This window comes from Rattus rattus, chromosome 10, assembly GCF_011064425.1.
Source record: "Rattus rattus isolate New Zealand chromosome 10, Rrattus_CSIRO_v1, whole genome shotgun sequence".
NCBI lineage: Eukaryota > Metazoa > Chordata > Mammalia > Rodentia > Muridae > Rattus > Rattus rattus.
Genome location: NC_046163.1, coordinates 54,263,311 through 54,284,870, shown reverse-complemented (window position 1 = coordinate 54,284,870; position 21,560 = coordinate 54,263,311). Strand labels below are relative to the sequence as shown.

General features: G+C 40.7%; 1 protein-coding gene across 1 annotated transcript in view; it reads right to left on the bottom strand.

The window, feature by feature from the left end:
* Wdr64 (WD repeat domain 64) overlaps nucleotides 1-21,560 on the bottom strand; it is a 116,159-nt gene that overhangs the window by 54,030 nt on the left and 40,569 nt on the right. Inside the window, exon 9 of the mRNA XM_032915334.1 lies at nucleotides 9,978-10,057. Within this exon, the coding sequence (XP_032771225.1) occupies nucleotides 9,978-10,057 (80 nt within the window). The remainder of the gene's footprint in view (nucleotides 1-9,977; nucleotides 10,058-21,560) is intronic.

The following is a 21,560-nucleotide window of genomic DNA, read 5'->3' as shown; positions in this document are numbered from 1 at the left end:
GCCCACATGTCCCCAGAGGCTTCCTTCTGTGAGTGACTTGCGAGGCACTAGCCTTCTTTTGGCTCTGTCTTTGACAGTCGTATGTTCACATACAAATGTGAACTCTCATCAATATTTCATGAGTGGTTTTCTTGATTCAATACTTCTCCACTCTGTCATACGTGAATACATTATTTATACTTTATTTACTTCCAAGACATATTTCAGGCAGCTGGTCTTTTGTTTTTACAGCCTTAAATTATGCAAACATTATAATAATAAAAGAAACCGGGGGAAGAGGCAAACTGCTCACTCTCTCCAGCAGGGGCAAATCATCTGCCTTTCATTTTTCCATTTTCCTGCTTCCTACGGAGCCACGAGCACAAGCAATTTGTACGCAATTATTTTGATAGCCTAGCTTTTGTCTTTTAATTGTGAAAATCTTCTGGGTACATAGTAAAACAATGAATCAGGATAGAAGGCTGACATTGTTGTTGGAAACAAAAAGCAAAAACCCAACAGATCCTCCAGCTTGCTCTTTCAAGCTCCAGTTTCTAGTTCTGTTTCCTATAGGAAGTCATTGTTAACCATTTTGCAGTTTGCAGAGTGCATGCATGCGGTGTGTGTGTGTGTGTGTGTGTGTGTGTGTGTGTGTGTGTGTGTGTGTGTGTGTGTGTACAACCACCTGTGCATGCCAGTGTGAACACCAGAGGTCAAGTTGAGGTGTCTTATTTTTGAGTCAGGGTCTCTCTGAGCCTGAAGCTCATCCTCTCAGGTAGGTAGGAGCCTGAGGAATATGGATGAGTTATGACAGTTCATCACTTACATACAGGATACAATGATTAGATCAGGATGGTATCTTCTATCACAGATTTGTGTCTCTCTGTATTGGGAACATTTTAAAATACTGTCCACTGTGAAATATTCACTTAATTGCTTTCATTTAAAAACCCTGTCTATTGTTGAAAACAGTCAATTAACAGCTCTCAGGTATAGTTATGCTACTGTGCTTCGGAATGTTGGAAGGCATTCCCTGTGCCCAAACGTGTGCCTGTAACCATCAACCACCTGATCTCGTCCCTCCCTCCCCTTCTCCCTTCTCAGGCTCTGATAGCTACTATCCTCTACCCTCTTTAAGATCAACTTTGAAATTTCCCATGGAAATGTAGTATTTGTCTTCCGGTATTTGCCTTATTTCATTAGCATGACATCTGCAAGTTTGTCCACATTGCTATAAATGATGGCAAACAATCCTTTTTTTATTTTTATAGCTAAATAACTTTCCCTTGATAGTCCATAATCTCTTAACCATTATCTACGATGCATAATTCTCTGGTTCTGGATTTCCCCTCTTACTTTATTCAGCAATGCTGTAAACAGTAACAACAACAACAACAAAACCAAGCCCATCTGTGTGTTCACGTTTGTTTCTTTCACTAGTTGCTAATAGTAAGTTTCCAGAAGTAGAAACATTATATTAAATCATGTTTATGACTTTAAAATGCACTGCCAAGTTGCTTCCCAGAATGCTTCTACCACAGCACAAGGCCAGTAGCTCTGTGGTCTGACCAGCAAGTGGATGCTGTGATTTAAAGTAAAAAACAACTTTAATGCAGCTAAAATAAAACATACATGCTGACGAGCAAACTCAGGTCCCTCTGCTTCTGTAGCAAGTGGTCTTATATGAACCATTGCCCCAACTTCTTCATCCCACTTTCTGTTCTATTATACTGGACACACATCTACATCACTAAACTGAATAATTTAATACTTTAAGTCACTCAATCCTTAGGAGTTCTTGTAATATAAGGATGTTAGGTTATACAACTTCAAGAATATTGTCTTGGAATTCCATAATACTTTTATGATTCAGCTTCCAGGATGATAGTTAATGAGTTATTTGTGAAATAGAATATCCAATATCTTTAAAAAAATCTATATTTTAAAAATCATTACACAATTTACTTTTTAAAAACATAAATAAGTTATAGCCATGCATTTGTGCCCATAATAAAGGCTGTTTAAAACAAATAAGTTTCAAAATAATATGACACGGGCAATGAAAATATCTTCCTTCTTAGTCACGTAAACTCTGAGCTCTTGTATTTCTTTCACTGAAAATTAGTACCTGAACACCCAACTGCAAGAAATCCAGTTGGGTTCCCAAGAAGAGAAGTCTCGCACGTGTTGCAAAACTAGCCAGTTTCTGCATGCACATGCATGTGTGTGTGTGTGGCCCATAAAGGAGTGGTTGAGTGTTTTCATAGCGTGGGTGCTCACCTGCCTCAGGGTGCTTGAAGAATTCAGAGGAGAACCTTTGGGTACCACCCTCTCCTTTCTACCTTGTTCTAGTCTGGGTCTCATAACCAGGGGACAGTCATATATATATAAACCCTGAAATTCGACTGATCTGTTCTACTTGACCTACAGCACGCCTTTGTCCACCCACATGACTGACTTGCCTGTAAGCGCTAGATACTTTTTTGTTTAAGCAGACACATCCCTACTGAAAGAGCCAGCTAGATACAGGGAACAATTGGGTGACTTGGTAACTAGATATTCACAGATTAGCCAAATGTAATAGACACAGAGACTCCAGCGATTCCAATTGTTTTGCAGGGTCCCAAGAAAAAGAACTGTACTATTTTCTCTACCCTTTCCATTCTCTCCCAGTCCACTTCTTCAAGAATATACCAGAATACCTCCATACTTTAAAAAAAATCCCCAAGTACCATGTCAACGCAACATCCCACTCCATAATCATTAGCTATTATTTATTTAAAATAGTCTACTAGGCTCCATTTTGAGACAGCCCCTCTTCTGGCTTACAGTGGTGTCCAACCAGGTAACACACGGTAAGAGCTCATTAAGTAGTTATCGGGCTGTTATGACTTGGTTGCTATGAGAAGTCACAGCTTGGAGGTTGAGTGTTAAGTGCCAAAGGATGGTGGCCGGGAGAACAGGCATTGGACCTTGGTTGGTTCTTCACATAAGTCCCTTTGTGAAGGTCAACTGTTTTTATCTAGGCACTTAGATCTTGGAGTAGCATGAGAAGGAGGCTGAAAAACTAAGACTCAGATGGCTCTTATATACTATAGACCAAACTGTGCCCTCTCAAAATCCATGTTGAAGTCATAATCATCAGTGTGGGGGTATTTGGGGAGGAGGCTAGCTTTTAGTAAGGCCATAAAGATGAGGTCCTCATAAGAAGAGGAAACAGGCAGTTTGCTTCTTATCTCCCCACCTCAGAGGAGGCCACCTATATATATACACACCATGAAGATGGTCCTTATTAGGAGGTGACCATATTGATACTTTGATCTTAAACTGAAAGCCTCCAGAACTATAAGATAATAAAATTTTGTTGTTTAAACTACAGAATCCATGGTATTTTGTTATGTCAGCTAATCTTAATACAGCAATGCAGTATTAGAAAGTAGATAAGCAGGAAATTAGTTGTTTTAGATGTCAAGCAAATTGTACTTTATTTTTATTGGTTATTTTATTTATTTACATCCCCCTTCCCAGTTTCCCCTCCTCAAAGCCCTGATCCCCTTCCCCCTGCTTCTTTGAGGATGCTCCCCACCCACCCACCCACCCACCCACTCCCAAGTCACCGAAGTGTTAAGAGCAACAATCAATCTTTATTGAGAAATTTCTACCCACATGGAAATTTGCTGGATCTTAAGGTATATAAATTCTAGATTTTATTCTTCCCCCAAATCTACTTAAAAACAATAACATTTTTACTTATGTATATTTTGTGTGTACATGCATGTAGGTGGGGTGGAAAGCATTTGTGTGCCGTGGTTCATGGTCCTCTTTTTCTATTATGTTCATCCCAGGGGTTAAACTCATGTTTGGCAAGTTTGGAGGCAAGCACCTTTATCTAATGAGCCATCTGTCCCAAAGTCTACTTTTTTTACGAAAAACAAGTCATGTGCTTTTGAACTGTGGCATTTCCTCTGTAGTGCTCCCCCTAGTCTCCCTTCCTGACCTCTGATGGAGCGAAGAGGTTTTATTCCCATGCTCTCTGGGCCTCAGCCTTCCACAGCACTGACCCTGTAATTGTGGTTGTTCGTAGTTTATATGGTGAGCACTGAATCAGTTGTTTTCGGTAAGGTTGACAAACAACATGTGCGTGGTTTTTGCCTGTTAAGTAAGTTTTAATGTGAAATCTAATGTATCATTTATCAGCTCTCTGAGGAGCTTGCTCTACTAGTGCAGTTAACATATACCACAGTTATTTTGTGAGAATAAATGAACTTATACATGTCTAACTGAACAGATCCTGACTGTTTTAAGTCCTTGATTTGTATAATATTGGGGGTGGGGGGAGGGCACGGGAGAAGCTTCCACATGGACATGTGAAGTATGATTCTTGGTTCAAAGTATTTATAATCTAATATAGCCACAAGGCAAGTGTGAAATATTAAGAGATAAAGAGATAAAGTATTCATAGGCAAATTCAAAAATGAATAGTCAAATAATGATATGTAATGTATTGTATTGTATTGTATGTATTGTATTGTAATGTATTACTTTTTACCATTTATATCATACATTATAGTTCACAAGGAGTTGATTCCCTGTTGTGTTATTTTCCATTTAACTCATTCTCTGTCTTTTGTTTCCTCTCCCTCCCTTTTCCTAAGGCAGGATTTAAACAAAGCTACTCATCAAAGACAGGCTTTTCTTTCTTTTAGCAAACTCATCTCTGCTGTCGTCATTCAGTCCTAGCTCAACGCTTTTGATGAAATGAGCTGGCTCAGATCACAGAGGACTGTTTGGGAGAGCGCTCTGGTGTACAGCATCCCAGTGGTCCAGATCACAGAGGATGATGTGGGAGAGCACCCTCGTGTACAGCATCACAATAGTCCAGAAAAGAGAAAACCAGGCTGAGGGCAAAGATAGTTGACTCAACCTTCGCTCCACTAGCTGACTAGCACAGCTTGTGGCAAATTGTTTTCTTTGCAGGGGCCTCCGTTGCCTCATGTATAAAATGATGACTTTTCAAGATTCTGTCCTGCTCCATTTTAGCTCTGGGAAGGCAAGGTTACTTCAGTGAGCGTAGAGAACAAGCTCACATTGTTATAGCAACGAGGAAGCCTTGGAGGGTTCAGTTACATGCCTCAAAGTACAAATTCCAATAACGCAGTACTGTTTTACCCTCATTGCTTTTCACCAGCCACAGCTCAGGAGTACAGTATTACTAGGCACGTTCCAAGATTTGCCCCTCAGGTTCATAGGTACAGATAACATTGACTGCAGCACTCCTGAAGTAGGTGTTACTACTACTAGGGAAAGTGGGGCTCTCTGTGGAAGAAAGTCTGTGACTCGTGTATCACATGAGGAAGAACTTTTGCTTGCGTTCCCAGCAATGTATCCTGTACATGAAGCAAGGCTCTGGGCTGAGTCACTAGTCAATAAGAATATTACTCAGAGGGGCGGGATGTTTACAGTTGCTGAGAATTTGCAATGTCTACTTATAGAGGCTTTATTAACTGACAGTTCAAAAGATTGTGCATGGTTTAAAGTAGCAGTTGCTCACTGATCATACTACAACACATTTGATTCTTTTCATCACAGCCTCCTGACCAGGGCTTTGCCTGTGTGCACTGTAGAGGAAACAGTCTTCCTTTGGCTACATCCGGAGTAGGCCTACTGTTTGTGTGGATGCTAACTGCGTCCTCATACGGTGTGAGTGGCACCACCAGAATGAGCAGAAAGGCTGCGTGAGGCCACATGATATGGAGCTCTCGAGATATGCAATGCTTCAGTTATATCTTGCATGATCATCTCCATTCGTTGACTCAGGCTCTGCCTTGCATTAGTGCTGTCTAGACTTGTCTTATTTCTGTTATTAGATTTTGAATTTGTGAGGGTTAGGAACACAATCTGATGTTCCTAACACAGTCTGATGGTCCAGAGCTCTTCATCAATAACAGCTGCATAAAGATACTTGAATATAACATGAAAATAATGCACACAGTGCTCCTCAGTTAGCAGAGGATGGAGACTGGACTGACTGTTCAGAACATTCCAGATGAGGTGCTTAATTCTTGAAATGATCAATGAAAACAACATTAACTTTTAAAGACATAGGATGTTCAACAAATAATGCTTAGAAACTTAACTTTTGCTTACTTAGGTTTGTTGTTTTTTTTGTAAGTACTCAGTCTTGGTGGGCATCTGTTTGCTTTGCGTGTTGTTTGTTTGTTTCCTGAAGAGCTCCTGTTTTTACCAAGCTCATCAAGGGTCCTAGCACACTTACACAGGCAGCTGCGCTGAGCAGAACAGCACTTGTACATTCGTAGTCAGCAGCAGCACTTGCACATGGCTGAGTCACTAATCAGCAAGAGTATTGTCCCGGGGAGGGGATGTTTGCATTTTCTACCAATAGAGCCTCCACATCTGTGGGAATTCGGTAAGTCGTGCACACTGGAAAGTACTTGCTTGTCGGTCATGCTGCTCCACATTTGATTGCCTTCACAGGAGCTCAAAACCCCATAATTTTTAGCATCTCTAAGCTGAAGTTGAGGATTTTGTACTATGGTTAACACTGAGGTTAGTGGCATCAATGCCCTTATCTACAAACAGTAAAGTCATTCCCAGAACTTTCACTCAACATTCTCCCTTGGAATTGAATACAAAACTATGCTTACAAAGATTTCTAAAACTGATATCCATAAAGCTTCGCTTTCTTTTGTGTGTGAGCATGGAAAGATAGTTATGATGAATGTGTCCTTCATGTTTGGCCAGCAACTTGAATACTGCTTAGTTAAAGCATTGGTTATGAATAGGATGCTAGGCCAATATTTTTATCTGATTACAGACATGCCCTGATGGGGCAGAATCTATTGCAGTTTAATTCTTAGACATTGCTATAGTTTGGATTTGGAATGTTCTCCTTGAGCCCTTGTTTGTGCCGCTGTTGATAATTAGTGAAAGCTTTGGGAGGTGGAACTGAATGGAAAGAAATGAGGTCATTAAAGGAAGACCTCCAGAAGAGACACTGGAAGCATGGCTCCTCTCTCTCTCTCTCTCTCTCTCTCTCTCTCTCTCTCTCTCTCTCTCTCTCTCTCTCTCTCTGCTAGATGCCATAAGGTGAACAAGACATTTCTGCCATGTTTTCTGGCCATGATGGTCTGCCGCTCCATAGGCCTATAGTAACAGGGCCAAACCACAAAGGGCTAAAGCTTTTGGAAGTGTAAGGTGAAAGAAACCTTCCCTCCCTTTACATGGAATGTTTCAGGAAGTCTGTCACACTTCAGTGAATGACGATTAGCATGGTGTGCTCAGTGCTTCAGCTATCAGATCACTTCATGAATCACTGGCGCTCCCTCCACTTCCTTCCGGCTCATAGTCTAGGCTTGGCATTTTACCCATGTACCCATTCCTAACAAGAGAAGATAAGGGATGACAGCTATCAACTCAGGAAGAGGCTACAGGGGTCAAGAAATCATGATGCGATTTGCTCTCTATAGGAAGTACCAATCTCTTGCATTCGTTCTTGTGTTATGAAGTAGGCTTTGGTAGAGTCTCCTTTAATGGCCAGTGTAATGAGACTATGGGGAATGCAGATGATCATGGGATCTTGGAATTGCCACTAAGTGTTAGGAAACATGCTTCGGGTCCACTCACTGGTCTGCAGACGACTCTCCTTCATGCCTTCCTTTCTTTTCTTCGTGCCTTTAGTTGGAGGTTCGCAATATTGCGGTCATGGTTGCCTTGTGCTAATTAAGAAGCTTCTTTCTCTTTGAAGGTGTAGTTTTCTATAGACTATCCAGCGATACTTGGTAACAATTTTTTAAAATAGTATTCGAAACATAAGCTAATTTCAAAAAAAGTATTTTGAAATGCTAAAAGTGCAATATAAATTTAAATGTAAAGTGTAGCATGTACTTGAAAACACAAGACTTACATTCTCAGAGATTACTCCGGACTGGAATAAGCATGTCTTAGGATTTCCATTGCCATGAAGAGACACCATGACCATGGCAACTCTGATATAGGAAAACATTTAATTGGGCCTCATTTACAGTTTAGAGGTTTAGTATATATTGTTATCATGCCCAGGAAGTATGGCAGCATGCAGGCGGACCTGGTGCTTGAGGAGTTTAGAGTTCTGCATCTGGACTAGCAGGCAGCAAGAAGAGAGTGACACTGGGCCTGGCTGGGGCATCTGAAACCTCAGAGCCCACCCCCAGTGATACATTCCACCACCAAGAGTAGAGCTGTTTATACTTAGCAATACAGATACGTCAGGAGTTCTATCTCAGTACTTCACTACCAAGTGACTTTGCTTATACACTGTAAATGAATTGTATTGACATTTAATTTTAAATACATTTTACTTTAATTTTTTGAGGGGCACATGTATCACAGTGCACATGTATGCAGAGGTCAGAGGAAAACTCGTGGGAGTCAGTTCTCTCCTTCTGCCATGTGGGTTCTGGGATTGAACTCAGGTGGTCAGGCTTGGCCCAGAGCACCCCCAGTCACTGACTGAGTCATCTCACTGATCACAAAACTAATATTTATTGAAAACCTATTAGTGCTAGGCATCCACTCACTGTTTTAATTCTAAACATTACCATATGAAACACACACTTTTCTTATACATATTCTATGAGCAAGTAATATCATGAACTCCACTCAAGATGAGATTGAAGCTTTAAAGGGGTAAGAAGTCTGCCCACTGCATAGCCTGGTAGTGGATTTACACCCAGCCTGGCTACACAGCCCAGACTCATAGTCATCACTGGAGCAGAATCTGAGCCCAAAGGTTAGTACTGCCTTCCACCTTCCCATGAAGTTTCCCATGTTGCCATCCCTCCCCTTGCTCTTGGGAAAGGGCCGTTCCCATCTTCTACCTTACTACTCCTTGAAGTTTCGTATTCTTTAAGGTTTTGACCTTGGTCTTTACTGTCTACTGGCTTACAGTCTACTGTCTCTGTCAACTGGCCCTTGACTTTTCTGATCAGAGACTCCAGGACTCCTTTCAAATTGGGGAGCTTGTGGTCTCACATAGGAAAAAAAAAAACAAACAAACCATATCCTAGAAAAATTAAAGTCATGTTTACTCCGAAACACAATAGTAAAGCAGAGGAAAATTTGTTTCACATATTCTTGAGCTAAGGAAGGTAATTTTCTCTTATTTTTGAGATTATAATAAAATTATATTATTTCTCCCTTCACTTTCTTCCCTCCAATCCTCCCATATACATCTTTTTGCTCTCTTTCAAATTCATGGGTTTTTTCATTAATTGATGTTACATATATATAATGTAAATATAACTTGCTGAGTCTGAATAATGTTATTTATATGTATGTTTTGGGAGCTGACCACTTGGTATTGGACAACCAATTGGTGTGTCCTTCCCTAGAGAAGACTATTTCTCCCACTCTCAGCATTCCCTAGATGCCTGTAGTTCTTTGTGTAGGATTGAGGCCTTGTGGTCTTTCACCCGGTCCACTTTGGCATGGCTTTTGTTGTTCAAGTTCAGTTCAAGAGTTCAAGTATAAGTAGTCAGGTTGATGAGACCATGGTTGGAGCTTCTGTCATTACTAAGAGATGCACCTCAAAGCAAACTCCCTGATCCTCTGGTTCTGACAACCTTTCCAGCCCCTCTTCTTCGATGTTCCCTGAGCTTAGGTATTTTGTAAATATATCCACAAGTCTGTGTTCTGACTGGTTATGGTTTTGCAAAGAGAAGTTTCCTTAGTAAGGGATAAGGACTGATCTCATCTGTAGGTGTAAGAACAAATACTTAGAATGTAGTTGAGAAATTACGCTGGTTCAGAAAAGTCATGGTTGTAGCTTCTCCTCCAAGGTCCATGACTTCGCTAGCCCTGAGAGAAGGCTTTGTTAAAGTATGACATCATGTCCAATAGCTGAATAGAACAGGCAACACTTGAATTATTCTAGAAAGTGATTTCTGGCCATAAAACATAGAGTTCCTGTGAGGAAACCAGAATGGGAGCAGCCCTCTTACCTCCAGTGACAATCACATTTGCTTTCAAACAGTAGCAGAAACTGTTGGCTCCTCTTGGCATGGCAAATTCTCTGACAGGCCTGGGAGACAAAATTAGATGTGAAACATTAATTGTAGCTTAGAAATAGATTGTGTTTAATGGGCTCATTTCTAAATTGCTCATAAACCTATTTGTCCATAATAACTCTGATAAGTAGTGGCAGAATACTCACTGAGGCCCAGAACCTCTTAATTCCATGTTTTAATTTGGGTATTTACCAAAGTCCCATGGACTAAAGACTGTGAGTCACAGTGCATTGAGAGGTAGGAGAGCCTCTAATAGGCGGAGCCCAATACATAGGGGTTGGGATACATAAATACTCCTTCTTGCTTTGCCTCATGACTGCTGCTAGGTGATGAACAGTTTGCTCCACCATGCGCCTTCATCCCCCACCACCCACGCCACCACGACATGGCATAGCAAGTCCACAAGTAACAGCCAGGGCCAAATCAGCAAGAACTGAAACTTCCAAAATTGGGAGTCATAATGACCCATTTCCCTTTTGTTATTGATTGATGTGAGGTACTCGTAACAGCAGTGGAAAACAGACTGAATATTTAAAAACCATCCCTAGTCTGTCACTGTTACAAATACTGCTGGTACACCGGATTCTGCCCTTGGGCCCTTGTTTTCTGATTCTTGCTTGAGATCTGGGAACATGAATCTTGAATCAGTCCTGGGCTATGATTGTTTTCAAATTCTCAAAATGTTTTTTAGTACTTTAGATCTTAGGGGAACAGGAAAGGGGGAAGGAAAGTCTATTAAGCACTCAAAGTTATAAGCATCAAAGCGGGCACTTTAGGACAGGTGACTTAAATGATTTTATGTCTATGAAAGTCTTCATTCCCTTTCACAGATGGGAAAACTGAAGCTAATCTATAGTCATAGAAACTTGTACTATCCCACCCCATAGCAACCTTATGGAACAACGCTGTCCTCTTTGCTCTATAATGCTCTCCCTCTGAACTGGGCAACTAAGAAAAAGTAACGCTGGGAATTTGCTTGCTCTCCCGTGGGAAACTACCAAGTTGTGACAGGGTTGGAGACCCAGAGTGTATGCTACAACGGGACAGCATGTTATGTGGTAATTAACTGCACATATTCATCAGCTTCCTGGTACATAGTTCTAATTCTGAAAAATCTGTACAAAATAATAACCAGTACACCAATCGCTTCTGATATTAAAAATTTTTTTGAGAATTCCTTTTCCTGTCTTTTGGGGAGACGTGCTGATTCCCATTTGATCAGCTGACCAGTTATGCATTTGTATAAGTACGGCTTCATCTGAAGACTCATTATAGGAATTGCAGAAATAGGAACATGTGGCATTAGGAATGGAGGGTCCAACTGTGCTCTTGTGATGGCTCTCGGGTGGCCGTGGCAGTCCAGGAAAACATGGTCACAAGTATCACTCGAGAAGTCTCTTCAGCCTCTAGATTTAGCCTCAGAGAGAGAAGAGGGCGCAGCTGAGAGGTTCCTGGAACATCGGATAGATCAAGGAGCCCTGTTTGCTGAGGTGGCCTGAGTATTTTTATCTCCTTGCTTCCTGACTCTAGCTGTCATCAGCAGAGGTGCAATTACCACCCACCAAATTCCAAGAGAGATGGCAAATATTAGGAAGTCCAGGATTCATCTGGAAGAGACTCCTGACTCGGGAGAAATAGATGCTCTTTGCAGCAAACCCTACACAGCTGGTTGGAATGTTAAACCTGTCAGGTAATCTGCCTGTGACTCTTTTTTTTTTTTTGGTTCTTTTTTTTCAGAGCTGGGGACCGAACCCAGGGCCTTGCGCTTCCTAGGCAAGCGCTCTACCACTGAGCTAATTCCCCAACCCCCTGCCTATGACTCTTAAGGACCAGGTCTGTAGGACATTATGCAGCATAAGAATGAAAGCTTCCTACAACAGATTTTTTTTTGGGGTGTGAGGTGTGTGTGTGTGTGTGTGTGTGTGTGTGTGTGTGTGTGTGTGTGGGTGTGTGTGTGTGTGTGTGTCTGTAATAGAAAATAGGGATAACAAAAAAGTAAAAAAAAAAGAATGTGAAAATATTACTAAGCCAACTCTTTTTTATAAGGTCACCCATACTACTGTGCCACACACAAAACTATTAATTCTCTGCCTAGAATCAAATAGCTATCTGGTCATGTTTTCCCTGACAAAAAGGCAGCATCTGGTCTGAGATAAAAGACCCTCTAGGTGTGGATCTCTGCACCATTCCACCCACTGTTCGTGAAGATCTCTGTTGATGCCCCATCTCCTAAAAGCAGCCTCTCCTGAGCATCCCACCAAAACGCTGAAAGGTCCTTGGACTGCATCCCTTCATTTCTACTGTTTGCTTAGCCTCTGCCTTTCCCACCAGAGCACGAGCCCCATGACAGCAGAAAGGGTCTTTGTTAATTATTCATTTTACTTTTGCGATTATATAATAATAATTAGGTCATTTCTCCTCTCCCCCTTCCCTCCCTCCAAATCCTTCCCCGTAGCCTTCCTTGATCTCTTTCAAATTTGTGGTCTCTTTTTACCTTCATTGTTGCTACATACACTTACGTATGTACACAAATCTTTCTAAATGTAACCAGTTCAGTCTGTTTGATGTTATTTGTATGTATGCTTTGGGGGCTGACCATTTGGTATTGGAAAACCAAATGCTTTGGTATGCTCTTCCTCAGGGAGGACCACTTCTCCTGCTCTCAACATTCCTTAGCTGCTTCTAGGTTTTCGTGTAGGGTCAAGGCCTTGTGGGCTTTCCCCCATCCACTCTGACACGTCTACTGCTGCTCAGCTCATGTTTAGGCAGTCATGTTGGTGAGACTTCGTGGGTTCTGACATTCCCAGGAGACACAATCTCCCAGCAAATTTCCTGATCCTCCAGCTCTTTATCTTCCTGCATCCTCTTCTTCAGTGTTCCCTGAGCCTTAGGTGCGGGAGTTGTTTGTCGGGATATGTCTGCTGAGACTGGGCTCCACAACTCTGTGTTCTCACTGATGGTGATTTTTTTCTGTAATTATTTCTGTTTGTTTATAAAACGTTCCCTTGATGCAAGGCAAGGATTACCTGTGGTTATAAGGACAAAAATTATAAGTTGTACTGGCTTAGTAAAAGTGGTGGTTTTAGGTTCTTCTCCAAGATCTGTGACTTTGCTAGCCCTGGGTATTTGGCTAGGTTTCCAGTACTGGGTATGGTTTCATTATTGATGAGTGGCTCTTCAGTCAAATTAAAGAGCTGTGGTTACTGTCTAGGCCTGTGTGCTACTGTTGCACTCTTAGGGGTATGGTTTCCATGTTGGCCATTGCTGTGATGCATCATACGTGGGTAGGATTATCAATGGCTTCCCTCCTTTGGAAGCTTTTATGTACTTTCTGGTGCCATGAAATCTATTCCTCAGGGAGGAGGTCTTCAGGTCAGTTTTAGTTCAGGGGCATCTGGGCCATGTTTCTGAAGTGTATGGTGTTTTCAGCATTAGGAACTTACTTTCTACCTCTGGCGTTGGGGCAATAGCAAGCAATAGCCTGTTTGTTTTGTTGTTGTTGTTTTGTTTTTTTAATGTATCCCAGTACATTAGTACTTGCAACTGGATCTGGACTATAATAGGCATACAGCAAACCTTACAAGTTTATAAAATGACTGCCAGGCACAGTACTGCATGCCTTTAATCCCAGCACTTGGGAAACAGAAGCAGGTAGAGCTCTGTGGTTTGAGTCCACAACCTGGTCTACTTGGTAAGTTCTAGGCCACTCAGAGCTACATAGTGAGACCCTGTGTCAAAACAAGACAAAATATAACCACAAAAATAATTTTTAAAATGAAAGAGATCTCTCACTTATTTTTTTATCCTGTAGGTTATCAGTTCTGAAAAATTCTGAAGAAAAAAAATCTGTTCTTTCTCCATACCTGCCTCCATTGGTAAAAATTCCTTATTATGTTTTAAAATTCCCTCAGTTGATCTTTCTTTTTTTCACTTGATTTCCTCTAATCCATTCTCTAATTTAAAGACAAAGTGACCTTAAAAATAAAAATTTTTCTATGCCCCATCTCTCTGTGTGTGTGTGTGTGTGTGTGTGTGTGTGTGTGTGTGTGTGTGTGTGTGTGCAAGTGCACATACTCGGACAGGGTGGTCTTCCCATAGCCTTGAGTTTAAAATTCTAGCTCTAGGGATTGGAAAGATGGCTCAGCAGTTGAGGGCACTGACTGTTCTTCCAGAGGACCTGGGTTCAAGGCCCAGCACCCACGTGGCACCTTACAACTGCCTATAACGGTAAGATCTGACATCTTCATACAGACAGGCATGGAGGCAAAACACCAACGCACATAACATGAAAAGAAATAAGTTATTTAGGAAACCCTAGCTCGAGGACAACTCCCAGCCTCTTCCTGTCTGCTTCGTTCAGCTTTACCCTTCCCAGCTCATGTCCGCAGGGCTCCAATCTAGAACCCACTCCTCTCTTTCTCACTTGCATTTACAAACGCCATGTCTTTAAGACATCTGTTTGCCCACTCCCACCCACCTAATTACTTTGCCAGGCTAACTCTAACCAGTTTTCAAAGCTCAGCATACCTGGCATGTCTCTCCTCTAAGAATTCTTCCCCAGGACTGCTCATCCACCCTGCCTGGAGGTGCAGACAGCATTCTTGCTTGTTACATCTACACTGTGATGCTCATGGTCCTTTATGGGAATGCTTTATAAGGTGTTAGCGCCTGACCAAGGGCTTAGTCCTTTTCATCTTTAATTCATAGGACTCTAATAGTAGCATCTTGGACATAGTCTCTCATTGCTAAACAGAGTATTCAGCTTGCTCTACAGCTTCTTTGGGAGTCGTGTATATTCATAGTATGCAACAATCAAAAATAGAATGTTGAATATAATATTTCTTACTTCCTTATAAAAACATAACCCAAAACAGAATTAATGTGCAGAAAACACAAAGGGCAATACGTGAAGGACTGCCAAGCTTCCCTTCCAGAGTCAGGGAAAGGTCAGAATAAGTCTCTGGTGTTGGTGTTATTTGACCCTTAAAAAAAGCATGGAGTTTGTGCAAAATAACTTAGAAAGGTCATCTCAGCTTCCAAACATTAACAAAGTCCCAACATGGGCTATCTAGGAAGCAGAAAGACGCTCAGGGTTACAGAGGGCTAAGTAAAAGGCTATGGGGAGCATGAAGTGGAAGGGTATTCAGGGACAACTCCATAAACTTGCTGTATGTGGATGTCAAAATATAGAAGTTATTGACATAGGTGGATGATCTTTTTCTGGAGAACATAAGAAGAGAGCCTGGGAAGTAGAAGGGAGGAGGATAGGAAGATAACATATACTTAAAGAGTATGTTACTTCGGGGCAATACACACACTGGTGATTGATGGTGAAGGTAGAGGTGGGGATCATGAAGAACAAAGAACTATACAAGGCATATGTATCCAACTTGGGTAATGGACAGATACTGATGTCACCAGGCAAATATGGTATAGTCGGTATGTAATATAGTATAGTCGGTATGTAATATGGTACAGTCTATATGTAATATGGTATAGCAGTATATAATATGGTACAGTCGGTGTGTAATATAGTATAGTCAGTATGTAATATGGTACAGTCTATATGTAATATGGTATAGCAGTATATAATATGATACAGTCGGTGTGTAATATAGTATAGTCGGTATGTAATATGGTACAGTCTATATATACTGAATGGTGGTTCCCATATGACCATTTGAGTTCGAGGGGCTGTGGAGTCTTCCTGTCAAGCTAATGAACATGGACACTTAAGTCTAAATACCAGTGTGTGGAAAAGACTCCTATCATGCCTGAGGAACATGAAGACAGTGAATAGGAAAGGTTTTGGTGATAGAACTCTCAAAATGCCATTGCCTAGGGCAAACACATCATGAAGGCTCACATTTATAAAGAACGAATAGCAAGATACAAACAAACTCCTGGACTTCTAGAATCCAGAAAAACAAATTCTTCTCGAGTAAGATGAGCAATGCTCGTCGCCTGGGGCTTGATGATTCCCCAGGAGCAGGTTGGGCACCACCTAGAGGGCTGTGGATGGAAATAGACACATCAGGTGCAGGCAGTGAATGGAGGCAGACACATCAAGTGGGGGCAGTGAATGAAGAGCTCTCTTTCCAAAGTGGCTTAGAGGGGAAGAAAAGATGTTGTACAATCATGAGGAGGAGTCTGTCGGCCAGGCGAGGTTCCTCAGAGCTAGACATGGTAGTGTATGCTCGTCATACCAGCCTTTGGAAAGTGGAGTCAGGATTGGGAATTTAAGGCCAGTGTCTTCCATGCAGGAAGTTCCAGGCCAGTCTGAAGTACACCATCACTCAGAACAAGGCAACTCAGATACAGTGGTGTAGTCATTACAGGTTGAAGGTAGAGAGTGAAAGAGTAGCGAGATCTCCGAGAAGACAGAAGGGATTTTGCAAAGTCAATGAAGAAACAGATACCTCATCCTCTGTAACAAGGAAAGTGAAGTAAGGGTGACCATGGACAATCTTGAAGGTTGTTGTGTGTCAGAAAGTCTCCCTTGAGGCCCTACATTTGTGTATCAGACAGAAGGATAGAACATCGCGTGGAGAGCAGGGGGAGGGGATGCTTGGAAGAGTCACTGAGGCGGGTGGTAGAGGAAGCAGATGAATGTCTGGAGAGGAGGCTGGGAGTGGAGGCTTGGGGCTCTGCTAAGCTAAAGGGCTGGGGTTTGGCTGAGTGATGTGGTGGGTAGTCATGGGTGTATACCACACACAATGGTGAACTGCGAGCTCAGGTGCCCAATGTAATGCCCAGTGAAGAAAGACAATGAGGGAGATGAGTGAAAGGTGAGATAACAAAACCAGAGGGCTCAGTAAGGTCACCTAGGGCATATAGCAGAACTCGGTCTTCACCAACAAGGTTCAGAGCTCAGAGATACTGATGCTGGGGTTTCTGAAGCAACGAGGTCTAAGTGGAGGGTAAGGACCTGTGATGCTGTTGAAGCCAAGTGTGCTGGTTAGTTTTAAACATCAACTTGCCACAACCTAGAATCAACTGAGGAGTCACTATTAATCAAATTTGCCTGGGGGGCGTGTCTGTGGGAGACTGGCTTGATTGCTTCAGAAGAGAACCCAGCCCACTGTGGACAGCACCATTTCACAGGCTGGGCTCTGAACTGTATCGGAATACAGAAAGTTGCTATTGGTCAGGGTATTTGTCGGTGCAACAGAAATGGAACCAGAACATGAAGTTATTTGTTTCCACTTTATCACATTATCACTGGTAATAGGCATCAACCCTTACCTTAGCGATAGTCTCTAAGAAGGAAGACATATGGTGTCTCATACCTCTAAGCCCAGATACAATGTATTGTTTACCCTGTTGTAACTTGTTGGGTAAAATCATGGCTGAATATTAATCTCTTCATTCTTTCATTCTAGTTTATGCTGGTAGATGTCTGATCTCTTTGAGCTTTGCACAATGCTAGCCCTTAACACTCCTCTCACTGAGCTTCTGTATGCATTCCTCAAGTGTGGCCAGGGTTCTTAGGGCACTGCTTGGCATTGCTGGTTATCTTCCTGTGTGCTAGTGGGCTAGTAAGTATTTACTTTATATTTGAGGACTAAGATGGGAGAGAGTCATTACTTACTAGTGTTTGTAGGTCTCCATGAAATATTTTATTCCTATCATGGGTAATCCTTGAATACTAATTGGTAAAAGAAACAGAACTGTAGCATTGAATAGTATCTATATTTTCTGGAGACAGAAAAATATCAAGAAATTAACTGTAGACTATAGTAAAATAAATGGGAGGCAATAGGTTCAGTTTAGGATTTATTTTACCTTTGCTTTTTGATATAATTGGATTGCGAGTTTATATCATTTAACTTTTAGCCATAGCAGTATTTAGCAAAAGTTTACCAAACTCCTGAACTCTCAGGTGATGGGAGCTAGCTCTGCAGAATACGCCCAATCTCATGTCCACAGTTGGTTTTTCACTTAGATTTTTAAGCAGTTAGAGGCAAAGGTCACGACTTAAACCTGTTGACTAAATATTTGTTGAATGATGGCTGTCATTCTGGATGAAAGAGTGCCTCATAGAATCACTGCATGCCCCGGCTGCCAATCACTTGTCATGATTGCCTTTGAAGAGCCCTGGAACTATCAGCACTGGTAGGTAATATTGTAGCTCCAAAATCACTCTCCTTGGAAATGACAACTAGACAAGGTCAAGTACAGTTACTACAAGACCACAAGGGTCTGGTATGGTTCCATATAGGGAGTGGAGGAACTCTTGAATGAGTAAAGTCCTTAGTTAATATGTATTTTGACATGGGCATGGCCCGTCGAAGACTACAAGACCAATTGGCCCCTGAAATGAATAAAGCCATCACCCATATGATACCCAGGCTAAAAGGAAATGGCAAAGCTTTTCTTGGGAGAACGAGCGTGAGTGGTTCTGAAGGACTGGCCAGTGTGCAAAGACTAGGATAGGCAGCTTCCTTCTCCAGGATGTTTACAGTCTAAGACTGCTCATCTGCAGAAACCCCCTACCACACCTAACTAATCCATTACTCTTCTTGTGCTGTAACTAATGAACATGCTAAAGATCTATATTGTAGTGTCAGTATCCGAGGACCCTACATGATCTCAACTTTACTCTACATGTGCCTGTATGTCTGTCCTTTCTTCTTTTTCTCACCACCAGTAGCCAGGGTTCCAGGACCCAAGTCCCATAGGTCAAGGCAGATATGTTTCACAATGCACAGGCATGGCTGTTGTCCAAGGTTACATGGCCATGTTATGAATTACCAACAAAAGATAAACATCAAATTGGATATCCAGTTGTGGCAATTTCTCAATTACTTTGTGTTTCAGAAATATATTTCCACAAAACACCAGCATGGACTCATTTGCAATTAATGATGTTACAGAAACTAAATAAAACTTTCTAATTAATTGCATCATCTAAATGACATTTGTGGAACTTGATCCAGTATCAGGGAATGAAATTATTTTTAATGTGCTGTGAAGCTTTTCAATTCATTTCTCAATGTGATAACATTATAGACCAAAATGAACATTTTTTCAGTTTCTAAGTAATGAATACAAAATATGGGTCTTTCAGAAAGTCTATGATATTTTTTAAAAAAGGAAAATGTAAGGTTGTCAGTCATCTGAGGGATGTGTAGTCTAATCTATTAAAATTTTAATTTTTATACCTTTACTTAAGCTTAGCTTAGAGTTTAAAGAAACTCTTCCTTGACATGGTAAGAGGTTGTTTTTGTTTGCTTGTGTTGTTTTGATTTTTGATTTGTCTTTTTCTACCTACTATGTATATATCAATTTTATGTCTTTATCTTTATTTATATAATATATAATATTATACATAAGATATATAGTATATATTTATACTATATTATAATAGAATATATAATATATATTAATATGTTTCTTGTAAGCAATATAAGTTCTTATTTTGTTTGCTGTTGTTGTTTGTTTCTGTTTTTATCATTAGACAATTTCCATCACGTAGCTGTGGTGTTTACTATTGACATCTGAAGTGGTTGTTGACATTAAATTTCTTTCTACTCCATTCATTATTGTTTTCCATTCATTGCCCTTGTAGTTTGCTCTGATCTTTGTCTCCTGTTCTTTTTCTAACTTTTTGTTTGTTTTAACCGAGCATCTTATGTGTTTGTATTTTTTATGTTTCTGACGCTTGTTCGTTGTTTAGTTTCTGTATCCATGCATGTTTGCACTACTCTTTGACTGGCTCATTTCACATCATTAAGGTTCATGACGATTGTTTTGTTTCTTGGAGCAGCAACTGTTTCCTCCTATTCCCATCTCTCTTCCTCTCCTTCCTAAGGTTCCATACACAGCATACAAATTCACATTAGTGCAAGTAATTTATAATATAAAATAATACTAACTTTCTCTGCAATCCCTCGTTAATCGCTTTCATTGTTCTTTGACTTGTGTACAAGTGTGTATATATGTACACATGCTTAAAAATGTTGTTGATGTTGTGACAGGTGCTAATCAATTAGATCAATTAAAATTAAGAAAATACAAGGCATTTTACCATCATTTTTTCTTCTTTTCATGCTTTTTCCTCTTATGTAAACAGGAATCTCTCCCCCAAGACATTTCTACACTTTAAAGAGCTTCTCATGGTATTTCTAGCAAGAAGGCTTACTCACAACAAATTCCCTTGACTTGTGTCTTAGAGAGTTGTAATCTTTTTCTTTCTTTCTTTTTTCCTTTCTTTCTTCCTTCCTTTCTTTCTTTCTTTCTTTCTTCCTTTCTTTCTTTCATTTTCTTTCTTTCCTTTTTTTATTCATCTTGAGATTAAAGTCTCATGTATCCCAGATAGACTTGAAACTGGCTAACTTACTGGAAGCCAAGCATCCCTTTGAACTCCTGGTCCTCCGCCAAAAGTACTGGGATTTCAGGAATGCCCTACCACACTTGGTGTTCTTTATGAATATATATTGAATATATATATATTGAATATATATATATTGAATATATATGAATATATATTGAAACTATGGTTTCAAATATGAAGAGTCAGTATTAGTGAAGTACACAGACTTCTAGGCTGGTTTTTTTTTGTTGTTGTTGTTGTTTATTTGTTTGATGATTTTGCTTTTTTTCTTCTCAACACTAAATATTTCATAATATGTGTATACATACACACACATATATTATTCTTTCTTGCTTATAAGTTATTAGGAAATATTTGACCAGATTGAACAAAAGTCAGATATTGTTTAAACTCACAATTAGAGGTATTTTCTCAGCCCTAAAGAAAGATTTTCTTCAACTTCTCAGTAAAGAAAAAGAAAAAGATGGAAGGAGGGGGAGGGAGGGAGGGGGAGGAGGGGGAGAGGAGAGGAGAGAGAGAGAGAGAGAGAGAGAGGTTGAGCTCAATTGCACGTCCCTCTTCCCAAATGATTCTGACTTGTTTCAAGTTGACATAAAACTAGCTACCATAAAACTTATTAAAAAATATGTTACACAGGTGTATCATAAATTATATACCTATGAAACTTATATGATATATTTGCCTAGGAACAAGCCTTCTGTCTGTCTCTCTGGCTATCTATCAGGGAGACTAACTCCCAGTGTGGGGGACAATTTCTTATTTAGTGATTGAAGCTGCAGGTGGTCCTGTGGGCTTATATGAAAGCAGGCCAAGCAAGCTATACGGAACAAACTAGTAAACAGCACTCCTCCATGGCTTCTGCAGAAGTTTCTGCCTCCGGGTTCCTGCCATGAGTTCCCTGGATGATGACCCGCAAGTTGTAAGATGCTCTTCCCCTGATATATTTTTGGTCACTGTGTTTTATCACAGGAATCCTGACTGAGGCATGTTTCTTCACCTCAGAAATTTCCCATGTGACCATTTGAAGTTCCTATGCCCGTCATCAGCCTTAGGCATCTAGGGATCTACATTTTGTCTCTATAAATCCATCCTTTAAGGCATTTCAAATAAATGAAATTAGATCACACAGAGAGTTTTTATCCAGCTCCTGTCCCTTAGTTTTGAAGTTTACCTGTTGTAGC